This window comes from Amphiprion ocellaris, chromosome 14 (assembly GCF_022539595.1).
Source record: "Amphiprion ocellaris isolate individual 3 ecotype Okinawa chromosome 14, ASM2253959v1, whole genome shotgun sequence".
NCBI lineage: Eukaryota > Metazoa > Chordata > Actinopteri > Pomacentridae > Amphiprion > Amphiprion ocellaris.
The window spans coordinates 6165492-6190838 of record NC_072779.1 but is presented as its reverse complement, the minus strand read 5'-3'; the positions used below and the strand labels follow the sequence as shown (position 1 = coordinate 6190838).

Genomic DNA, 25347 nt, shown 5'->3' with positions numbered 1-25347 from the left:
TATCTTATGGTGCCTGAAATCCATCCTTTCAATATCTCAGTATCAATTTATTCATTCATTCAGACTTTTTTCCCCCCCACCAGCTTAATCCTTTTCATGGTCACAGGACCTCAAGCCTATCCCAGCTAGCATTTGGCAGAAGGAAGAAAGGCTCAGGTGTTTCCCTCCTTTTCACCCAGTGCGCTGATAAATCTAATAGTTTAATCCAGAATCCCTCTACTACACAGATAGATAAGTCAATTTTAGCCCATCTCTCTTTCACCTTTAGCACATTTTTTTGTCTGACTGAAAAAAATATGTATATTTAAGTAAAAGGAGTGCTGAGCTGTGGAACTAGGAGCACTCAACATTGATTTCGCAACCCCGAGGTAACAGCTAAAGTGCAATTTCATGTGTGTTCAGCTGCGATACGATAAGCCGAGGAGCCTAATTGAGGTTTGAAATACTAACCACGCATGTTGGATTCCAAGTATGGAAAGTTCACTTCTGTTCACTTGTGTAGCACGACCTCCGGGTCCCTTTTTAATTGTTAGCACTGTCTATCCGAGATAGCATTAATGAAGTATGCCTTTTCCATCTGTCATTTCTTATTAGCATGTAAAGGATCATTAGACAACACATTACTGCTAGCTTTGTCATTTTATATGGGTCAGTTGCCAACTTCAATTTATTTGCCTTCAAACACGCTCTACCTCCTTCTGGTGCCACCATTTATTCTCCCACTGCTGCCCAGCAACCATGAATAGATTATCATTACCAAAAATCACCTATGAGCATGTAATCAGACGCCCAACAGTCTGGGGCCAAGTGAGCTACACATTTAATGTATTTGCTCCTGTTGCAGTATATTGGCATTTTATTTGTTATTCTCTAACTATGACATATTATGTGTCTTATGAGCCTTGAAAAAATCCTATAGACCACAGGCCAAGCCCACTTTACGTTTGTGAAGCACGACTGAGTGAAGTAATTGATCAAGTCCTTAGTTCACCTTTTCCTCTCATCTCAGGTTTATTTCCTTAATGCTTTACTGAGCCATTAGGTGTGTGTTTTTCATTTGAAACCATGGCTGACACTTGACATTAGTATTGCTTCATTTCTGCCCAGCAAACCATTGAATTGGCCACTTAAAAAACAAGCGTGTAATTAAAACTAATATACACTTACATTACATGGCTTCAATCAATAGCTTTATATTAACAATGGATCAATAGCTCTAAATAATGCCAAAGGGGTCACTCCTGATGACAAAGATGCAGAATTATCTTTTGACTGTGCAGCTCTCTGGGGCTTTTTAGAGTCTTTTAGGTGTTTGTTTTGGATTTAAGGCACACTGTTTCACTGTTTTGGCTCAGTTTAAAGTTGGCAGCAACCTTTTTTTTTTTTCAGTCTCTCAGGCACAGCAGGTGGCTTTTCTTCATCAAAACAAGCTTTTATGAATCCGCTGCACTCTACCTGGCCATCAGAAAATGGCACACAGACAAAGTGTGTGACAAAATAAATGAGTGTTTTAGCAGCCAAACAGAAATGCCCCACAGTACTGTGGGAAGACAAAAGAGGAGGTAAATAAAGAGTGATCTTATCTCATCAGAAGGACACAAACAGGAATCTGAATTAATTAAGCTGTTTTGTGTCTGCTCAGTGTGAATAAGCAGCTTTTTGCGAACATTTTCAAAACATCAGAATTATAAGGTGATGATACCGTACATGTCGATATCGCTGCCAGCTTGTTGTGTTGCCTAGGAGTGGCCAAAAAAATGATTTAATATGAGTTTAAGGCAATCTGACTTGACTGAATGGAGCTGCCAAAGCAGCAGCTGATGCATTCAGTAGTCCGAAGTTAAATTTATTTGTTTTGTCACTGGTTGAAAATTCTATAAATCAATACAAAAGGCAAATTCAAAAGTTTGGAGTCACCCAGGCAATTTCATGTTTCCATGAAAACTCATGCTTTTCTTCATGTGCTAACATAATTACACAAGGGTTTTTTAATCATCAATTAGCCTTTCAACTAGGAATGTACGATATCGGCTTTCTTGCCGATAACCGATATGCCGATATTGTCCAACTCTTGATTTCCAATTCCGATATCAACCGATACCGATATATGTGGGCTATTCCAATTCCAAACCACAGACATGTTGTTAGTCAGGCACAGCAAGCTTGTTACTGCAGCCACACTTGTTTACATGCTTCACGGTGCAGTTTAATGATGTCATTATTTGCGCGCCGATAAATCCCGGCGAAATCCAGGCATTATTTTATCTGTTTTCATGATAGGCAAAACAACCGATAACAATACTGACCGATGCTACATTTTTATGCCAGTAATATCGGTGGGCCGATATTATCGGACATCCCAACTTTCAACACTACATCTAACACAATTTAGCATTAAAACACAGGAGTGATGGTTGCTGGAAATGGGCCTCTGTACCCCTATGTAGATATTCCATTAAAAAATTGTCTGTTTACCACATTAACAATGTCTAGACTGTATTTCTGATTGGTTTAATGTTATTTTCATTGAAAAAAAATCAGCTTTTCTTTCAAAAAATAAGGACATTTGTGACCCCAAACTTTTGAACGAACTGTAGTGTAGATCCAAAACATTTCATGAAGTATCTCAAGGAAACCAACTTAATAGTCTAGATTCAGCGTTTTGCTTGCAAACATAATTTCTTTAGCAAGAGGTAAAGTAACAGCTGCAGCTTGCGATATATTTGTCAATTGCTAAAAGCACAAATTGTACCAATAATGGATTCCTACTGAAATGAAAGCATACACATAATTAATGTTAATGATGGTAAGATCAGGGAGGGTGGAGGAGGCATGTTTGAGGTGATACCTTACACTCGGAGGTTAGAGACTTTGGGAGTTGTGGTGCATTTTATTGGGTCTCGTCAATTTTGAGAGCGTTTTGATCTGTGCAGCAATCGGTGTGCTCTTCAGATTTGGGAGAAGTGAACTTTTTTGGAAAAGTTGGATAGGTGTTTGCAGACTAGACTAGGATTGCAGGCATCAGTGCAGTGGAGAGCAGTGCTGAGTGATGTATGTCGCTCCTCATTGGGTGTCTCTGGAGTCCTGCCACCCATCCACCGTTGCACTCCTAACTGAGGACAATCCGCCTGCACAGCACACACCGACTCTTGTCCCCATTGTTATTTCATTGACGACTGTTTCTCTTTTTTAGGGCTTTTCTCTCTGGGCTCTCAGATCCCCTTTTCTTCACTGTCACATAACTTTTTTTTCTTCTCTTTTCAACTCCTCTATCTACTTCCTTGAACTCTCAATCACAATCACAAAGCACTCTACATAAAAGACTAAGGAAGAGGAAGAATAGGTGTTTTTTGAGGAGAGGGTCATAAATCTCAATTTGCATATTCGACTACAATGCTAATATATATGCTGGCTTGCTAACAGCCATTTGCTGTCATTCATTTTCTACATTATATTAAAAATCTCAAGCATTTTATAGTTGATTATTGCCTTTCTTTTGACCATGGAGTAGCTGAGACTCAAAGTCGTGAAAATGTGAACACTAGTCACATACAGAACTGCACATTTCATCTGTGTGATTACGTTCAATTTTCCCAAGTATCACTCAAAGGAGACATTCAAAATAGTTGGACAGATCTCTATCAGAAAATATTTGCCTCAAAATATTAGAAATTGTCATATTTATGTCTATTTACGAGGCTGGTTTGTTCAATCAACCTGCAGCCAACTGAAAGTGTATGTTTAAAACTGTGGAATTCTATCCTATACAGATATGTTTAGAGTATTATAGCACTTAAAGAGAACAGCATTGTCCTTTAAATGTCCCATGAGTGAAAACTGGCTTCTACTCACTAATAAAAAGCCTCTTGTGTTCCTTTGTGACTTCCTGCTTTGTGTACAGTATAGTTGGGTATCATCACATCGACGTACAGTTCTGGAAAATATTCAACCCATTTGCGATTCCAGTGACAAAATGCAATTTTCCTGCATGGGGATGAGGACAGAACATTGCCGCCATGGGAGTACAGCATAATTGGGATACATTCTCGCACATACTGAGCTTCTTTCTCAAGTTGGTCAATGCTTTCTGTGCTAAATGGGCAAAAGAGGTGCCCCAGTGAATTCTTTTCGACTATTTATGTCTAGCTGCGGTGACACTAATGACTCCTGTTAACAATGGCTATGTTTCTAGCTTTTAGTCTGTAGGACCATTAGCACATGTTGTAGCTTTATCCTTTCCTAGCCTTCTACCTCATTTTACCCTGTTCTTTATTTCTGATATGTATATGCACAGTCAGATATATGCACAGGGCCACAAAAGTTGCAGTGCACAATATATTATCTATATAAACTTATACAAACCTCCCAAAATTGTTGTCATTTTTTACATTTTTGTACTTATTTATCTTTTCATCCTGCCCTTTCAGAGATGGTTTCATGATTACTGGTAGTACAAAACTAATTAAAACGTGGAATCGGACCAGTAGAGCAATGAACGATAAGTATTACTTGTATAGATTACTGTATATCTTCGGCAGTTTGTTATTTTGCACAGCAAAGTTTTTTCATTAAGTGAATCAGGACGCAGTGGTGAAAAAATACTTTCTTATTAAGGCTGTAGATTGCAATAAGAAGCTTCAGCTAAAGTTTCTAAACCTGTAACTGCAAAATCACCTGACTCCGTACTTAGTTTTTAGATGAAATGTCTACAACTTGAAGTCTCATTTTAGTCATTTCGCTATTGTTGGTTTTTGTCAAATTTCCATCAACAGCATTGAGGACATCTAGGATCCGATGTCTCGGCATCTTGGTATCTTTGAAAGGAATTGCTGTGGCAAAATGTTCCAATATTGTGGTCAAGATTGCTTAAGGACAGCGGATCAATACAAGATCTGTGTGACCTTGTAGAGATGTTACCTTTCGATCATGGCAGTGGAAACTTTAATTTGTTGTGTGGCTTTTAAGAGCACTGCTGTTTTGGCAGGAAAGCATGATGAAACTATTTTCCTCCATTTATATTCCCTGCTTACAAAGACTAAATCTATAGGGTGACTATGTGGAGCGAATTTGATCGAGCAACCGCAAGCTTTTCATAGCTGTAGCAGGCGTGGTGTTAAGTTTTCATACAATTCCAGAGGTCTCCAATTTTGTATTTATGATCTTTGAGTAAAATAATTTTACACTGAAGAGAAAGAGACTGAAAAAAATGGTGCGGGAAACAAAATCCTACCCTTTAAAACCTCTTGTAGTTGCTCCTAGACTATCCCTTTCTCGGTTCGCTAAAGCTAAAGAAGCTTATTCCTGCTTTCTGCTGTTATTCTATACTGAATATGATAAGCTATGGTGGCCTACCACTTCCCATTGGTGTTAATGCAAAGCATGTTGGCATCACTGACTGCCAGAACAAGGCAGGAGACGCACTGGGCAAAGTTTAAATTAGTTATCTGTGACCTGCAACACTATTAAAAAACATGAATTCCTTTGTGTATGTTGTATAAACAGATTAGCAGATAGGTAAACTGCATTTTATCATGTCAATGCTAAAATATAATCAAACAAGACCCTGTCTATGCACAGATTCTTGTAGTCGGTCCATGTCTGTCTTGCCATCTTTCTGTTGGCTGTTAAGAGCTGGTTCATTTCATCTAAGCAAGCAACCTTGAAAGTACCCCTCCTCTCATTGACCTCCTTAGGTGATAATCACTAATTGCAATGCCCTTATCCATTCAGTTAACTCCACCAGTGCCTGAGTGAAACACCATCCACTAACAGAAACCTTTCCCATCACCACAAGAGCTCATGATCCCCAGACCAAGTCTTAGCTATTAATTAAGTCTTTAAACTAGCCTTTTCTGTGTAACTAAACCTATTTTATTTGCTTACATTCAAGTGCAGGTTTAACTTATTTCAATCTGTTGTATATAATGTAATTCTAGTCCATACTGGCCCTTGGATTGTATATTTGTATTGAAGGTATTTTTGCACCAAATTCAGACTATTTCCACTTCACTTCTACTTAAGCTGCTTTCAGAAGGGATCTCTTCAGGGACGCTAGTACAAGAGAAACAATTACAGTGACCTCCAGGTCTATCCAAAGGACATTTGAGTATGACTTGGAGATAAAATGAAAAATATGCAAACTGTCAAGTATTAGCTAAATGTTTCATACAACAGATTGAAAAGTGATGTGTTCAGCTGCATAATTTATCTTCCCGGTGCTCATAATCTTCCAGTCAACGGCATCAAACATTTAATCCTGTGATCTAATCTTTAATGATCCCATTATTTATTAATCGACACTGTTGAACAAGTAGTTAGCAGTTACAATGGCTAACCATTAATTAACCACTAAGTTTCTTGTGGCGATGCTAGAAAAGTGCATTTGAGCTGCTTTCCCTATGAGCAAGGCACGCAACTATCAGCCTCATGTACTGTAAAATGAAGAACGCTGGAGTCTGAAATACTATCTGTGTATGTGTGTGTGTATGTTCTGTTGGATAAAACAGTATAAAGATTGGATCTTACTTTCCACTTACCATCTGTCAAGGCAGGTCAGTAGGTTCTGTTTAAATTGGCCCATCAGCTCTCCCAGGTCTGGTTTGTAATTATGTGGACAGAGATGGAAAAAGAAGCCACTGAAAACTGTACCAACAAATTGAGTGGAGGTGATTATTAGCAAGCAAACACAGTGACACATTTATTAGCGAGCAAAACAAAACTTTTCTCTTTTTTTCCCCCCTCCTCCTGTCTTCTGCCTGCCTCCTCTCTCTCACACACATTTTCTATTTATCTCTCCCTCCCGATCTCTCTCTGTGCGCCTCTATCCAGTTAGATAGTGTTTGAATGATCACGTTCCCTGGCATGAGAGTGCTATGTAATTAACCTATGAGATTCCTGCTGTTGCAACGTGCCTTCTGCCTGCCTCGGTGGCCTCCTCCGGTGGATTATTACTGCCATCTTCTGGCTAGCGGTAGTGTCCAAATGCTACTGCAAGAAGACAGATGAAAACAGAGGAAGGGAAGGAGTTGATGTTTTTGGCACTCATGTTCTCCTGAGATGATGGATTGCAGAAGTCATCCACAGGTGACCACATGCAAAATCTATATCTCCTTAAGGTAAACTTCATGAGGCCGTTCTAAACATAAATTGAAGTCAAGCAACTCGAAACAATACAAAATAAGCACATTTAATTATATATTTATAGCCATATATCATTAAAATAAAAATCTTTTCTTTTTGGCTATAAATAATTAAAACCAATCATTTAAACATACCTCCATTTCAAACTACCTTCCCAAACCTAATATACAATTTAGAGGTCAACTATATAGCTGTAGATACTTAACAACATTGACACATACTGCCCATGTAGGCGAAGGTTATTGCAGCTGTTGTTGACTGAAAAAAACCTTTAAAACCACATTATTCTGCTGGTAGACTAAGGCAGAACAGGGTTGCTAGGGTATCTTTACATAATAAGAGGGAAAACAAAAACAACAAAAACTTGCAGACTTGTGCTAAACTTTCTGTCTTGCTGCTCCACCCTCGACATTATCCTGTTTCTGCTTCCGCCCTCCTCTTTGTTCTTGAGGCCTCTGGAAGGGCGAATCCTCGTTTTGCTCGTCAGGATTAGAGATTGTGATTCAAAACAAAACTGAAAGTCAAAGAAGACAGGTGAACCGAAATGGAAAACTGCTCCTTAAGGGAGCTTTGTGGGTTTTATGTCATTGCGGCGGTGGCTTTAGGAGGACTATTTTGAGCATTTTGCTGTTGCCAAGTCAAATCAGTTATGCCTTGGAAGCCCTCTCAGACAAGCTCTTCCTAGTTTCCTGCCTTGTTTGTCCATAAAATGTACTTACAGCAGGGTCCCAGCTTGTAGTATTCTGTTAAACAATAATAATGAAGTGATTCATCCATTATTTTTCTAACTTTAGAGATAATATTGCAGTTTTTCTCTGCCTGGTAGACAGGTGTATTAATATCAATTTCTCTCTAAGTATGTGTGCAGTAGGAGTTAACCAACGCTAATTATACACTGAAGCTGCATTAAAGGAGTTTTATCTTCGAAGCGTGATGTAAAAATACTGTAATTATAGATAATGTGGGTGTAATTAGGTGCTTCTTAATGAACAGACTTTAAATGAGATGTTGCTCAGATGGGAGCAGGAGCTTGGATGGCGACTTCCTTTGCAATGTATTGTCCTCACTTATAGAAGTCAATTCCTCCTGTGTGAGTTTTCGACAACAATATTGGAAGTGAAAATGGGGGTCATCTGTGTTGTTCGCTCATCAATGCAACCTCACAGCGCAGGCTAATCGATCTGGTGGCCGCTGTGTCTGCGCTACACCGCATCTAACACCTGGGATATGCTTTGTGATGAACAGAATAACTTTGCCTCATTTTCCCCCTCTGCAGATAAATCCCGAAACATTACCGTGAGAGATTTTATTCCGCACTCCCCTGGCTGAAGTTTATGAGGATTTTGTGATAGCTTGCTGTTTCCAGAAACTACAGAGTGTCTTCCTGTGTTATAATGGCTCCATGGAAGAAGAGATCCTGAGTCAAACTTTCTAAGAAGGCAGCAGTTTAAAGATGTCCTCCGTCTTTCTTATTCTGCCGCCCAGCTGGGATCAGATACTGTGAAGATGATGTGACTGACTGCCATATTTGCCAGCAGTGACTTGGCTCTCTCCTTAATTCATTTCTCCCACACATCTTTTGCTGCCTACCTCTGCGTTCTCCCTCATCAAAGCGAAAGGGATGTGATTTAGCCGTCCTCCTCGCTGCGTTTGATATTCTCGCTCTCCTCCCGCGCTGATCTATCAGTCACCAAACCGTGCTTTGATCCATACATGATTGGGCATGGCATGTGAGACATTCATCGTTTTTGGCCTATCACATTCACTGCTGCTGTTATGTCCACTCATGCATAGTTCAAAGGCTTCCGTCTTTAAAGTCTGAGCTCTCCTTCTCTCTCCCTCTCTCTCCCTCTCTCTCTCTCTGATGAACTACTTTTACTTTGTCATCAGTGACTTCAAATTTTCTCTCCTTCACATCTGTATTTGTTGGGCTCTATTAGTTCCCATAAGAATGGAGATTGGGCAGCCATGTGAAGGAAATGTTGCAAAGTAAAGTGTCAAATGGGGCCATGTGTTTGAATATAAAAGCTAATACACACAAAGTCATTATAGGATAAAGCCCTGGATATGAGGGATCGATTTGGGATTTGTAGTGTCGATACCGATGGTGATTATTGGAACTCAAGCAAAGGTACATGTCCACTAGATCTGGCAATTTTCCCTTCTGCGTTGCATGCTGGTCCGGTTGTGTTTCGAGTTGCGATCCGGTGTGTCTCCCCTTAGCGGACCGCAGCTCATTTGCATAAAGTAGACTCGACTTCTACTTTATGCAAATTCTGTGCGGCATGCAGGTATCCGACACATAGCGAAACTTCCGTCAAACGTCTAAACTAGCCATCGATGAACTAAAACGAGGACAGATGCAGCTACTGCACAGGTTATTTCTCGCCTCAAATGCTTTCAGAAATACTTTTTGCCAAACCGTTTTCGTAATAAAAGAGAAAGTTTGCGACCGAGCCGCTATGTTGGTCCGGCTTGAAACCGAGGAGCAGACAGCTCCAGAGTCGATGCGTTTGTCTAATCAGGGACAGGGAGGATAGTTTGAGAAGAAGGTCGGCAGGAGTTGAACACTGGCCTCAAATACATGCCCACCAAGCAGGTAACTTTCAGATGCGACTCGTTTACATGTGGAAAAAAATGCATCTAGTGGACACATGGCATAAGGTCGACAACTGATATTTGGAACCAATGTACATTAAATATACTATTTTAACAGCATGTGATAGTAGAGAACCTGTCATTCTTACCTAAGCTTCTCCACTAATACGGGTGACTACAACTGAATATGGAAAATAGAAATAGGCGTGAATAAATTAGGACGCTCACCGCTGTTTTTATTGGCTCGACTGAGATTGTTTTATCACTTTCATTGCCCACTAAGGTCCAGACTCTTAAAGCTTTATTAATTATTGTTCTGATGACTCTGTTTCAAGTTAATCTGTGGCTGCCTTCTAACTTAACCGCTAGTCATTAGCATAACCTGAGCTACCGTGAGAGAAGCTAATTTCCTGGTTTTAGTGTTTTCGGTTTTTGCTTTAGGGACATTCCTGAGACCGCAGAGTGATGGCAAACAGAGAGAGGTAACTGCATCAGACCTGAAGAGGCACATTTAATCTATCAATAATCAGTGAATAAAAATACTGATAATCTGAAAAATGCCAGATATCGGCCACAGTGATTAGCCAGGTTGATAATCGTTCTATCCCTGCTGGACGAAAATAGACACTGGTGAGTTCTGACTTCTCCAACTGTTCTTTATTATACCATTTTGTCCTTGTGGGAGGAATGTAAAGTGTTCTAGACTTCAAGGTGTGTAAAATGCACACATCCCTTCAGATTCTTTATAGCTCTGGAATAATACTGCAATCCATCTCGTACCTTGGAGGCTGCTGGGGCCTTAAGATTTCAGTCACATTCACCTTTGTTCTCCCTCTGACTTTTAACTGGAGGTTTAGATGAGAGCCTGCATTGACATTCGTATATGTTAAAGGATATTCTCTGCCCTGAATGTTGTTGTTTTGTTCCCCCTACAAGCTGAGAGGGAGACAGAGGCATGTGGCCAGACTTCAGTCCATCCATTAATGCCCTCTGAAAGCCCTCCTGTGGCAGACAGGAACGTGCTTTTAAATAGAGCAAATTATTTAGACTTTGGTGCCCCCTGTCTGCGGCCGGCGGCATCATCAACTTTATCCCATACCCTCCGGCGCTCTGTTTGTCTGCTCAGGCTGGCTAAACACCCACTCCCCAAGCCCCGCGAATATGTTTACAAATCAACAGAGCCAAGTGGGTGTGACTGGGGCTGCCACGTTGCCAGAGCTGATTTAGAGCCTTGGAGCAGTCTGTGAATGGACCACAGAGCCTTTTCACAAGCCTGTTTTTGCGAGGCGTTCCTTTCACCTGAGCCGTAAAGAGTTAGTGAAGAAAAGAAAACCAGGCCTGCTCGGCCCACATAAACTGAAACATCACCGCGTTTTCTTTCTTTTGTTGTGTCGTCTGCCGGCTTCAACCTTCACCTTCACATACCTGCTTGTGTGCTTTTTCTTCACACATGACAGTGGCCTGAATGTCATTTGATGCAGGCCTGCTGAAGGGAACAGGAGGGAGAGGCAGGGAGGGAGAGTCGGGAGAATTAGAATGTATTTCAGGCCTAAAGCAAGTGGTGCATTGCTGCAACTCGTATCTCGGGGAAGGAGGGAGTTTTGGAGGGGAGGAGGTTGTGTATGTGCGGAGGAGAGCAGGTGGGAGGAGGAGGAGGTTTTTGCAGCAAACTGTTGCTAGGAAACACTTGTGGCTTCTCTTCTCCTTCTCCTTGAAATGCCAAAACTAACTGACAGAGAAGCAGGAGTGAAATGTCAGTTCTATCCTCCCAGGAGTTTGGGAGAATGTGCTGCATGTTTCTATTTAAGTAGCCATGTTTATCAAAGGGGTTCTCACAGAGTCAACACCATCCTTTTTCTTCTGCCGGAGTGTTTAGGATGCAGACAGGGTGGCTGGAGTTTCCACTGCTTCATTCTCATCTTCTGTCTGCCTGGTTCGACTGCCTTTCCTAATTTTTACCTCTCACTTCATCATTTTCTCACCCCTCGTCTCTTTCTTCGCTCACTCACCCATTCCATTGCCTATTATTCTCCTCTTTTCATGGTCTTCTATTAGTCGCTTTTCTCCCTAGTTCCCTCTCTCCCTTTCTTTTTCAGATTCTGAGCCATATGGTCCATCAATGTAATCCTCTGTACAGATATCTGATTATCAAAGCTTTCTGGCTGCAAAAGGCTCAAGTCTCCATCGGCCGCTATTGAGTCTGCTCTCCTACACTCGGTAAATTGTAATTCAGACAGAGTAACCACCTGAGAGTTAAAAATAAAAGCATTCAAATTCTACCATGACCTCCTCTGCACCACAATACATCAGTAGAGAGAGGAAAAATACTCTTGGACGTGCAGATGGAGAGAAACTCAAATGAGCGAACAAAAATCAAATCACTGCTGGAATTTAATTCCATGTTGCTGCGGTGAAGGAACAGCACTTTTATTTCTGTTGTTCAATTTAAAGAGAACACAGCTCGGGATGTTTGGGTTGCACATCTGTTAGCATAATTACTAACTCAGCTTTATCATCATGCCAGCTAGGGCTGTGTAGTTTAGTGTAACATCTCTGAAATAAAGACCAATAAACAAGAAACCACAACTGATTTTAGCATATCTAATTAAATAAGAGACAGCATTCACACACTTTGAACTGGATTACCTGCATATAACCTTGAAAAAATCTGATTTGTTTGGCTTTCACACCTTCCACATACTGCACAAAGTCCTTAATGCCCCACATCCATATGCTTTCCTGTGTTCATCCATGTACCTACTTTTCACTCTCCCATAGGGAGAGCAGGAAATTCATACCATTGATTGACTTCCATTGCCTTGTGTGAGGCCTTAAAGCTAATTATCTCATAATAGATGCCAGGCTCATGTGTTGAGTGGAATGATTTTTCTTTCTTTTTCTTTTTTCCCCCGTTGTTGTTGTTGTCTCATTAAGCTTGACACAACATCCATGCCTGCTGACTGCGCTGAACATGCTAATGGGCTTATATGAAGGTGTGTAATTAGAGCCATTCAAGAAGTCGGAGCCCTTATTGCATGCTCACTGCAGCTATGCATAACATAATGCAGGCAGCAGTGATATTCTCCACCACAGTGTAACTGGCAAAACCAGTTACTGATGTAGAAACGGAATTTCTGGGAGAACTTATAGAACTTCAAGAAATAAATGTCCCTTTATATAAGATAAGAAAACATTATGTTAAAAATACAAACCCTAGGTGTTGTACACAATAACACAATATCACCACACTTACTCTTCAAGCCAACAGCTGCAAATGCATGGTCTTCACATGCCTAACTGGATGATAGTGCTGTCAGCTTCCAACTTACCTACAACCAGTCTCAAAAACAAACAAGTTACTAAGCAGTTACTTCATCTTTTTTTGCTGTAGAACCATTAAGATCCCAGATGGGTCCCCACTTGTTGCGACCTGGCTGTCTAGGGTAACCAGATGGCAACAGAGGAATGCAAAACCAATGCAGAGTTACAGAGTGAATGGCTGTAATTGTATTTGGTAAGTGTAGGTTCACAATAAAACAATAACAAAAAATGAGGGAGTTAAATACAGATGGATGCTACTGGAAAAAAAGAACAAAACATAACCTAAAGTGAACTTTACTCACAAGTTGATGTTATCCCACTGTAAGAAAATAAAATGTAATTCATACAAAGGAAGCTCCTAACCAAAATACAGGGCAGTAGCATCCCTATCTACCAAAGATCTGCTCACTAGCATTTAGCTCACGTGAGCAGTAAGCACAACAATTAGTGTTCCTAAATCCCTAAGTGGACAGCTCAACTCCTATGAACTGCTGCCAAACGCTGGCATGAATGAGCCTTTTAAGGTCCACCTGGCACCATGATTGGAGGAGGTTTTATGTCCGGGACCAATCCATATACGGCTCCTTGGACTGTAGGCAAGTCCAAACTGCTGTTCACCAGCTTGCAGCTGTTCATAGTACACATCATGACAAAGGACTAACATTGAAGTTCCATAACATTAAAACCACTGACAGGTGAAGTAAATGACTTTTGTCCTGTTGTTACAGTGGTGTGTTCTGCAGAGAAACCTTGATTCCTGTCATTTATGTATTACTTTGACGACTGAGCATCCAAACTCCCTAGATCCCAGTCTGATCGAGCACTTATGGGATGCTCAGAAACAAATCTGATCCACGGAGACTTCACCCTGCAACCCACAGGACCCAAAGGATCCACTCCCAGTGGTAGACAACACAGGACAGCCCCATGCACCAACGATTGGGAGCAGTTTTACACAGTAGTAGGCGCTTTCAATATTCTGACTCATTAGTTAAAAATTACCAGAAAATACAATTACATCAAATTATTATATCACCTGGTGGTTCTTCTATACAATACAATCATAATAGTGAAATTCCTCAAGAAAAATATATAATTTATTGCTTAAAAATGCATCTTTTTATATCATGTAAGGATTCTGTGATTTAAAATGTATATTTTCTGAAGCAAAGCAAACAGAAAAGCAACCACTTCTGAGTTCCATTCAGTATAGCAACAAAAAAGTCAATGAAGTTTCCCTTTTGCAGGCAGTAAATGGGTGTTTTCTAAAGGCCAGTATCAATATTGACAGTGGGGAAACGTCCTGCGGTCCAGACCTGTAGCTTCCACAGCAGGTTGGTTTTCCAACAGTCGCTGCTTTGTGATTCTATCCACTTTGCCTGCAGCCACACTGCAGCTTCTCCATATGAGCGGTACGTATACTTTCATTTTCTCCCACTCGAAATTCTGGGTAGTATTCCATTAGTAATGGGTATTTGATCTGCTGCTGTTATGCCCTTGAGTTTTGTGACAGGATTTCTACTATAAAAAGTGGAGTCGGTGTGCCTGTATATACTTGATTTGATTCTTCAGGTTCATGCTGGACATTACCTAACACAGTTATGTTTGTTTTCTTGTGTTTTTTTTGTCTATTCTGCAGATTTTTCTTTTTTCTAAAGTTCTGTCCTGATCATCTGATAATGCTGTTGAGGATCTGTCTCATAGCAGCACTTCTAATACGCTGTAAGTAGTCTGCTTTATTGCTCCCTGCTGCAAAAATGTAAAGTTAGTCACACCAACACTGACATTCATGCTGCCGACGAGATATCCACTTACAGCCACATACTACAGTCATGCATTTGTAGGCAAACTACAATTTTCCTTTCAGCAGTGTACACTAATAAGATTCCTATTATGGAAACAATAAATGGTGCATAAATGTCCCCCTGCCCCAGCAAATTAGCATGAACTGAGCCCTATTAAGAGACTGTAAACTCCTGTAAACACAAACCTTGGGGGGTTCGGGCCTATTGCTGGAGTGAGTTGGCGCAAGTGGATGACACATTTAAAGCATGACTGAATGCTTAATGCGACATTACATCATTGCATCTAACTGGAAAAGCTTAAGGCGCGCTCTTACTCTGGGGGGATTGTTGAGCGACATGAAAATGAGACAGCCGTCCTGTTACTGAGATAAAAATGATTCATGCCACGCAGCGGGCTCAACTCTGCAGGTCCACGAGAGGTACCAAGTCAAGTGGAGTTAATGGACACATGCTAGCCAGTCGGTGTCATGTCTGTCTCTGTTTGTGTTCATCTGTTCAGGTTAACTGGTAATACTAATGTGGTAATAACACCCATAATGTAGGAGCAACCTAACCGTGATTCAGCAAATTAGTCAGCAAACTCCTTGTCGAAGCTGATTTTGCTAAGAAAACGGATGTTGTGACTCAGTCTGCCAGTTAAAGGCCAGTGATGATCAGGCAGCTTTGTCAAACTTGGAGTCAAAAAATGACTTCTGGATCAAATGTTGGAGTCTTCAGAAAAATTTTCAAGAAAGAGTTTGTTCAATACAGAGACTTTAAGAACAAACATGAGCAAAAACTCGAGCTCTTAACTGACTACACAAAAAGTTGCATCTTCTTATATGGATCAATGTATAATTGAAGGACGTTTGAAGTACATGGGATATATCTTGCATACATTTTTATTAAAAGTAAAAAACAATGTTTTTTATGTTATGATCATGTCTTCACAAATTCCATAGTTATGGAAACAATCACTTATTAATAAAAAATGACTGGTTATCACTAAAATGTCAACTAAGTAACCGTCTGAATTTAATAACAACCGCCTTCTAATTAGCTGAACAATAATAAAATGAGCTTATTCAAAAATTATTTTGATTGTGTTGTGAAGTTGAGATAATCATGACAGATTTAATTTTTGACAATATATGAAATTTATATGGAAAATAACAAATTGTACCTGTGTCCGAGAAATCACTTTCAACTAAGTTCCCCATTACAAAAACACCTCTCAAGGAAGTGTGTTAATTCCAGATCACATGACCTGCTCCACATGATGTCATTTCCTCCTGAAGAAAAGACTGGCCAGACTCCAAGGCTTTCTGAGTTATTTAATATAAAGTAGTGTGTGAGTCAAGTGTGGATTTATAGCATGTCAACAGGTTTACTGCAATATCTTTATAATTAACTTTCAATTTCAATTTTACTCAGTTGTACATATAATATTTAGAAGAATCTTTCTGTAAAAATGCCATGTGGTGTTTGGTTATAGGCGGCCATGTTGATTTTAGGCCTGAAAACAGCAAAAAATGTCAACTATGTTACAAAAAGTCCCACAATTATATATTGACCCATATACTTCTCCAAACTTTTTTTTCTAAATTTTCCTCTTTGGAAAACAACAACCCATCCTTCTTAAGAACCAATCAGGATATCAAGGGTGTGTGATGTAATCGTGTCAAAAGTTTGACCACCTCCATTTCTTTATTTCTGCTCGGTCAGCATGACCTTGGTGTCAACTCATGAGTGCAGAGACGGAGAGAGAGCTTGTACTTTCAGTTTTGTCGTTGTATATTGGTATCCATTGGGTTGCAGTTGACACAGGATTGTTCAGTGCATACATGAATTCAGTTTAGACGTTATGTTTTCCAGTTTTATCATTGTTTGTACTTGAGTCTGATTTCTATTTTCCTAGTTTTAACATTTGTTCAATCTTAAAATCCCACAACACGGACACACTTACATTTTTGTCACAAAATTCCTCAGTCTTGCTGAGGAAAATTGCTTTTCCATGCCACAGCCAGCCACTCTGCCCGACTGTCTCTCAGTCATTAAGGCCTTCTAGTGATAAGCAGCTTCTTTCAATCGCTGAGCCCAGTGTGTGTTCCTGTGCCATGGCAGCGTGATTGAAATATTTTCTGTGCTTCTGAGGTTAATGAAGATCAAAGACACATGTCTGGGCAGGATAATTAGTATGCTGTCAGAATTAAACACACTCTGAGTAACTGAACTATGACTTTCTGTGTCTGCATGGACAAGGAACACAATTCTCAACAAGTGTGGCCGGGCAAGGAGCTGAGACTTACCTGGTGACTTAGTTAGGAAAATGTCACAAGTAACCACGTCTCCCGAAAGTATTTCATCATAGACGTAATCAAAAGTAGTTTTCAAGTTTTTTCTTTAGCACCAATCAGCTGTTAAGCACTAGAAGATGTGTTTCTGACCTTTGCTTTTGATATTTCAAGGGATTCGGGGGCATTTTGAAGCAATTATCTGTGAAGCATGGCTTTAGAAATGACCCAATTTGAGAACCAGTGGAGTTTTCTTTCTTGTTATTATGTGAATTTCTTGTGATTGGTTAGTGAATGTTTTTTTAAGCTCAGAATTAATAGCACTTCAATATATAATTACTTGTGATGTATATAAATCGGTCAGTTTCCATTTGAATCATAGTTTGTACGCGTTATCTAAACAGTAAGAAAAATCGTGGATTTAGTTTCTATCTAAAAAAACTAAACTGAAAGTACTCCCCACTATCAATCTCACAAAAAAATGGATTTAATCCTTAAACCTCGAAAGTTGTTTCAAGTCATTCTCATTTTTTAATCCTCCCTCCTTAACTCCCTTTATTTTGAACTCTCTGTACCTTTCATCTCCTCCCTAAGATGTGCTGTTAAGTTGTGCTTTAGAACATGAAAAGAGGGAAAGTAGAGAGTTTCAAAGCCCTGGCAAGAATGCTGACATCAGCCCCAAGATGAAGAGAAATTACACTGCCGATAGTGATGGGAGACGTCAGGCTGTGACTACAAGAAAGAAGGTCAGAAAGGCGGGAAGTAGGAGAGTTTCCGTGCCATTAAGAAATGACATCGGCTGCACCAGACTGGGAGGCATCTGCCAGCCAAACCGGTTCATCTGCCAAGGCCGATACCTGAAAGACAAATGTTCGGGGGCTAAGACGCGGCAGTGTTGCATGCAAGGTACAGTGATACATATGCAAAAATGACACTAGATAAACCTCCATTAAACTTTATCAGACACAAACAGTCACAAAAACACTGCAGTTCTTTTCCAAAGCCAGAATTAAAAGGGTCTTGTGCCGTTCTTTAGTGTCTGACTCAATAAAATGTTATGGTGGGTGTGTGGCTGTATCAGTGTCTGACACACCGCTGTTGGAAAAGACATCAGTAAATTACATTTGAATGGTGCCTTTTTGCTGTAATTGGCCTTATTTCCACTTGAATAGAACATGAGGTGACTCAGACTCAGTGGATTTTCAAACATATTTTTTAAAAATTACCTTGGTATGCAATGCTGCAGCTTTTCACATGGTGTGATTTGGGAAGAAAAAGTGTTAACTAACATGTTGCTTTTACATCTTTGTCTAGTTGGAGCCTGGAGTGTCCTTTGTGCTGGTCACCACAACAACAGAATCAGGGCCTGCGATTCGCACGGCTGTGGAGCTTTCAATTCCAAAAGGTGATTTTGCCTGTCATTTTGATCTTTTTCTGTTTCAGAGGATTACTCATGCTGCAACACAGAGATATTAATAATGCAGCAGTTTCTTTTTTGCATACTCTCCCAACCTGATCACGATGTGGCTTCTGTCGTGATCTGATGTCTGATCAAACTGGTTATTGGGTAGTTTGGCACTGTAAAAGCCTCACATTACGGAGAAAGCTGAAATAAGAATTTTAGGTTTCATTTCACAGTTTGGCCGAGTTTTACCTGCAAAATTTATGATCAGTCTGTGCTAGAGCTTTACTGACAGTCAGTCAAGCTTTGTCAGGGTGGAAGGCTGGATTTCAGTGGGCAGAGATGCACTAATCCATCTTATCCATTAGATTTTCTGTTTGACAACTTTGATGAAGTATGACAAATTGAAAGAGGCCTTTCAAGATGGCAGTATAATGCCAGTCTTTTCTATCACTCCTCTCGCAGAGTTAATGGCCTCCATAAGGCAGTGGACCTGGTGTGTGATGACTTCGGTATCATCAACGCTCCTTTCTCAGGCTCCCTGGCGGGTCCAGTGAGTCAGAAAGACCCAGCTGGTAATCAGTACGACGGGGTCAAACTTCTCAGTGATGGTAAGAAGGACAAGATATCAGTTCATTACCTAAAAGTGAGTGCAGCAAGGAAAATGAACTGCTGGAGATAATGAATCGCTGTTTAAAATGATACGATCAAGCCTTGAGTGTGATGTATGTCAACAAATACTGACTGAAAATCAACACTTTGAGTGCAGTTCTTCCTCATACTATATAACAAATCCAAAGGGGGGTCTTAGTTATTCTGTGTGGTCATTGTAGAGATGTTTTAATTAATGAGTGGGAAGTTTAAAATGCTGGGGGAACTTGGAAAAAAGTCTGTGGAAAATTTTGGAGGGCCGCACAAAAAGCAAAAGCCATAAATTCATTTCAGGAATTCTATTATTCTATTGCAGAATGAAGCCTAAATGAAAAAAACAATGCCAATATGAGAGTTACAAATTCGCACACTGACTTTCCTCTTTTGTAGTTAATGATACAAATAATCTGATGTTCATAGTTTCTTTAAGGTAGAGTGAGAACTTTTGTCATTAGATCAGCCTAATTCACAAAATAGCTCAGGAGAACATGTTGCTGTATTTGAGTGGAAAAACTTTACCAAGAAGAAAACAAAATAAAAGCATCTGGTAGTTGCAGAGTGCATAAAAGGCAGATAAGCTTTTTCCAGTGGCAGCTTCCCACAATAATAAATATATCAAAAATATCTATAGACTGCAAAATCATGTGATATAGCGAAAAATCTGCGATACCACATGCAATTGGTTTCAACACTGAGGATTGTCCATTTGTGTAGGTAGTTTATCTAACAACAGTAACTTATGGTGCAATGAAATATGTTTTTATTGTTACATGGCTGCTTGTTTCCATAACTGGGTAGTTACTTTATTAATTAGAGAGGTCACATTCTGTAACGAATCCAAATTCACAATAATGTCACAATTATCCAGGAGTGAAATAAAAAACCTTCCAAATGAAAACAAGTAGATATAACGGAACATTTTTTTTTTTGCCATTAATAAACCAATTAGACTTTTACAGTCAAATAATTTCCATCTGTGATGAAGCCCCAGATTTAGCTGTATAGTAAATAATTTAACTATAACTGATCACCTGTGGCTGTGTGCGACAGCTCACCTGTCTGAAGTATAGGAAAATGTGTCATTTACTGGAACATCCTGATCGATCCTGTCTGCATGCAGGTGATCATTTCTAGCGACAAATAATTAATAAAGTTACCGCTGTGTTGTGTCGTGCTGTTTTGTGTGCATAAATGTGCATACCTCCCTTGCTTTGGAGGCGCTCATACGGTTCCTGCTGCTGTCTGATGCTGCAGCTATTTAATAAACTCAGTACAAACAGCTGGAAGCAACAAACTACACTTCAGCTCCTGTTGACATTTTTTAGATCTGTGTGCACCTTCTGTCAAATAGCGGTATGTAAACTGTGTCTTTTAAACCCTCTGTGATGTTAACAGACGAGCTGCATAGCCGAGAGCTGGCGCCTACGCATTACTGTTATATTTATCTGTGCTTTCACTTAAACGTGGACGCTGTAGTTGCATTCACTGAAACTTGGACGTTGGAGTTTCAGTGAATGAATCTGATATCCTCCTGAGACCTGGCCATTCATTTATGTCTTCTGTAGTGAACATTTGTTTCTGATCGATATCTTTTGACTCATTTCAGCTACCCTATTAAATGCTGATGTGCTCTTTAGAGGACATCCCAGCATTTCCAATCATATCTCACGATTGGGTGGGATGAGGGGAACTTTGTTTTCATGCTCAGACAAAATGCAGACCTCCTGACTGTTGAGAGTTTAATTTATGTTCATGTTCAGTTTAATTTAGTTTCTTAACTCCTCCTGTTAGGTTCGTTTCTCAGGAATATCAGAAATGTTCCTGGGTCATGTTTAATTATCCAAAAGTGACAGAAACCAAAAAATTCCCCCAAAAACACTGTTTATATCTCATTATTAACTCCATTACTAAACATTTCTATCAGTATTTAACACAGCATTCTTTACCTCTCACAGGTCAATGGTTCAACGAGGATAATTTGCTAGTTTTTCATTTTTTAAAAAAGTATGTTGAAGCTTTTTTAATGTACATTCGAAAGACCTACTTATAAAATACAGTAGTTTTACATGACATTGATTTTTTTGTAAAATTTTATTCACATTTTGAATTTTTTTCTTTTCATAGAGTTGATAAATGAACACAGGACACCTCTTCTGTTGAAGTTTGCAAATATATGCAATGAACCATTTTCATTTTATGTGTTGTTTACACTTCCTTTATGGGGAAAGTGATCATATTTGGTAACTTCTGCACACATTAACTATGACGTTGCTCCTCCCTCTCAGTGAGGTTGAGATCATGTGGTTTTCACCCAGGCAATCTTTGAAGATCACTCTACATTACAGAACATGACATTGTGACATTTGACCAATCAATGTATCAAACTTTCTCTTTTCTCCGAAGTTGGAAAAAGACGGACTCCTCTTCCATATTTTCGGTTGAAACGTCAAAACTAACCATGGTTAGTTGACGAAACTCACACATTTTATGGTTGAGTCACTGAAAAATAATTTTCACAATTTCTGAGTGAGAAATCGATTTATTTTTTTAAATTTAAAATGGGTCAGTTTGACCTGCAACATAACAGGAGGGTTAAAGTTTCATTAGAAAATGGATTGGCATTCTTGTTTTCTTGTCAGCCTATTTTGATTTCAAAGTGTTGCTGTTTTATTTTTTTTTCCCGTCCTGTTCGTCCACTACAGTGGACGTGCTGGAAAATCTAAAACAAAATAGTTTTTATATTGTGAGATGTTTTCGCTCCAAAAAGGCAGGACATCCCCCCAAAAAGTTAACTTGAAAGATACTTCTTTCCCTCGGTTCTCAGGAGGATATGTTGGATCTGGTTTGGCCAGTGAGGTTTTTGGGCTCCCCACCCTCGTCCCCCCATTTTGGCACCACTGCTGGGAATCCTGAACCAAATTTAATGACAAACCATTCAGTAGTTGTTGAGAAAATTCATTTGGAACCCAAGTGGACCATCCACAGAGCAACTTTTCAACTGTGACCAAAAATTGCTTAAAATAATCCATCTACAAGTAATTGGAGATTTTTGGAACAACAGCAAATATGGACAAAGAGCTTTAATCACACCACTGTAACCTTTTACCTCTGTGAGTAAATACGTGTAATCTACATTGTATGGGGCCCCGGCTAGGGCAAAGGCAAGGCGAGGTTATTATGGTGAAGGCATTACATGGGGATGGAAAGCACAGATTTACGGGGATTAGTGAAGGTGTTCGATGATGTGCTGAGACTCCGTTGAACTCACGGCTGCCTCTAACATCAGGACCCATCTTCATGTGAAACCCCCCATCAAAGGCTGTTCATGCGTAATGACCCCCATAAGGGCCACTCTTACAGAACAAAGCAACACATCTGTGCTTGGGCCATGCATGCCTGCGCAGTGTGTATTTGTGTGCGTGCGCCTTTGTGCTCGTGTGAGTGTTTAGAGACTGTCGTGAGTTGGTAAGGCGCTGGAATGATGAGTAAACATCATTAGTCCTCATTCTGCCTCTACCCCTAATTGAACTGTATTATCAGAAGAACACATGTACCGTCAGGTCCTTTCATCTCCGGGTAAACCACAGACATGATTAGACATCACAGAGACACATTACCTCGCCATGATACCCACATTAATGCTGAGACACTGATCATTAGGAGCTCGTAGGATTTAATGACGGTGTGGAGTTTGCTGCAGACCAGCCTACTTTTAGGTTGTTTGCTTCTGAGTTGGCGGTTTGTTTGTTTTTGTCTGCAGAATGGAGAAAGGAAGATGCTGAGACAGGTTTAATTTAGGGTCTTGACTTTTAGAATTCTAAATGAGCAATTATACATCAGTTATCTCTGCATTTGAAAGTTAATGGAGACCCTAAGAGCATTTTCATCTCCATAGGTGTGCTATACGTTCATGCAAATTCTTAAACTGCTTTGCTAAAGTCTCCCTTGTTTTTTCCTATATACACAAATGATTTATTTAGGTAATAAGCAACTGACTGGTCTGTTTAACATTAATTTACCTGCCAAACAGCTTTCTCCTAACATGTCTCAACTGAGCTGCATCCAATGATTAGAAAAATGTGGCTTCATTTCCCACAAATTGTCTCCATGAAAGTAAAATAATGTAAGCAAGCTGACTTCATGGATGTAAATTTCGCCTGATTCTTCTAAACTACTCTGAAATGTGTGTGTAAACTTAGCTGAGTCATTGTTGATATTTAGAACCAGCCGTCTCTGACCAAAAAAAAAGAGTTAGATGCAGTATATTAGACATTTTTAATTGAGTTTTCCAAACAAAAGAGGGCAGATATTAAGGCATTAAAAGCCTCATATTTGTTTCTGTCTCCTCCAGTGCACTGTGTGAAGATCTTCAACATCCATCCTTACCGTTACTTAGGCCCGGTGGCTCAGGGAGAAGCTCTGGGTTATCTGTTGCCACTTCAGGAACGTTTCTCTGGCATCACATCTCATCTGGAGCTGCAAATGTGCGATGGTAGTGACCCTTCACCTTTCATATGACCTCTGATTCTCATCTATTATATAAGTGTTCAATCTTCATCCACAATGCCTTTCACTCATTTCACCAATCTCTATGAAATATGCAGCATTTAAAAACTAATATCTCACATTTTGAGAACTAGACTGTATTATGTTTTACCTTAATAATGGAAACGTATTCATAGTTCAGCATTTTTAGCTTGTGATGGCAGACCTTTGTATAACTGGTGATTCTTTATCTGCATTTCTTCATTTTTATAGCCTTTTTTAACTTTGTGTATTGTCCCTGTTATCATTTTCTACAGAACCTCACATAAAATGAACTGGAAAAACCAAAACATTTTTAAACTAGGACTTGAACATACTTTTTTTTTTTTGCTTCTCGTTTTCTGTGAAAAATATTACATCCGACAGCATGAACTCACGTAACCCTTTAGTTGCAATAAATTCATACTTTCATTTCTGCTTTTGTTTTAAGTAGTCTTTCTTTGTCATAGCCCTGCTCAAAGGAAAATGTAGGATGTCATAAAAAATTTTTGCTTTCTCATTGCTGTATACTCAATTGCTTACTATGACAATACTGAATTATTCCCCCCAATGCTGCTATAAATTTCTATTCATCTTTGTAAGGGCTGTGTTTCTGCAGATAGGACAGAACTGCCACATATACAATGTTCATGTAATGAGTACAACAGACCAAAAGATGGAGCTATTTTGCAACTATTCTTGCAAATAAAATCTCAAACTTGGCCTTGGACTGTACAAACATCAGCAATAAGAAATGTAATTGTAGTTACACCAGCTAATAAAATTATTACAGGTAGTTGTATAATCTGTGGCATTACACACAACAGTGACAACATCATCCTCACAAAACATTTTTCTAAAACCAAATTGGCACACTTCCAGTTCACCACTCACTGACAGACATCATCAACCCGCAGACATGGGGACATCATGTGATGCAGCCCAATGAGTCAAGCTCGATGATTTCAACACAGTTTCTTTTTCCATTTTTCAATATTATTTATTGTAGTAAATAGTTACCGTTCTACCTAACTGATAGTAGAAAACCTGTGGTGGATTTAGGATGACAAGCAGATTGTGTTTCTGTTAATAAAATGAAGCACAAGTGATGATGTGTGAGCAATAATCAGAAATATATCCATAATTCCCATAATTAGCCGACATCATTACAACAAAAAACTAAATAAATCAGGACACTAGAACATTGTTCCCGAGTTCAATACTTTTATCAAGTCAATTTGATCCAAAATCCCACCTGACATTTGCATCTAATTACTCCACTAACCCAACTGCTTTGTCAACTAGCAGGACATCATGGCGAGGAAAGAAGAATAAGCTGAGTGCTAATTTCAAAAAGAAAAAGAAAAAAAAAAGCCAGAAAAAATATCCTTTTAATTCAAATTAAAGACAAAGGAAAAATACGGAACTTCAATCATAATATTTTAACACTTTTTTGTAAATGAGTGCATGGTAACCATTAATGAAGTTAGCTTCCCCACTCCTCAGATCCTGCTGTCATACGACTTTAAGTGAGTGGATTGATTCCGTCTCTGAGTGGATCCTGCAGCCTGTGGTTTGCTGTGACGCTGGAGGGTTGGTCCGCTGGAGCATAATGGAGCGTCCCAGCTGCTCA

General features: G+C 39.6%; 1 protein-coding gene across 1 annotated transcript; it reads left to right on the top strand.

Annotated features, from left to right (window-relative positions):
• The first annotated feature begins 14298 nt into the window (after window positions 1-14298).
• Window positions 14299-24152, top strand: LOC118470057 (leukocyte cell-derived chemotaxin-2-like). Its single transcript, XM_055017412.1, has 6 exons — window positions 14299-14471; window positions 14699-14781; window positions 17732-18043; window positions 18452-18542; window positions 19005-19150; window positions 23542-24152. The coding sequence occupies exons 2-6, from the start codon at window positions 14739-14741 to the stop codon at window positions 23706-23708; spliced, it is 759 nt and encodes a 252-aa protein (XP_054873387.1). The 5' UTR covers window positions 14299-14471; window positions 14699-14738; the 3' UTR covers window positions 23709-24152.
• The last annotated feature ends 1195 nt before the right edge of the window (window positions 24153-25347 follow it).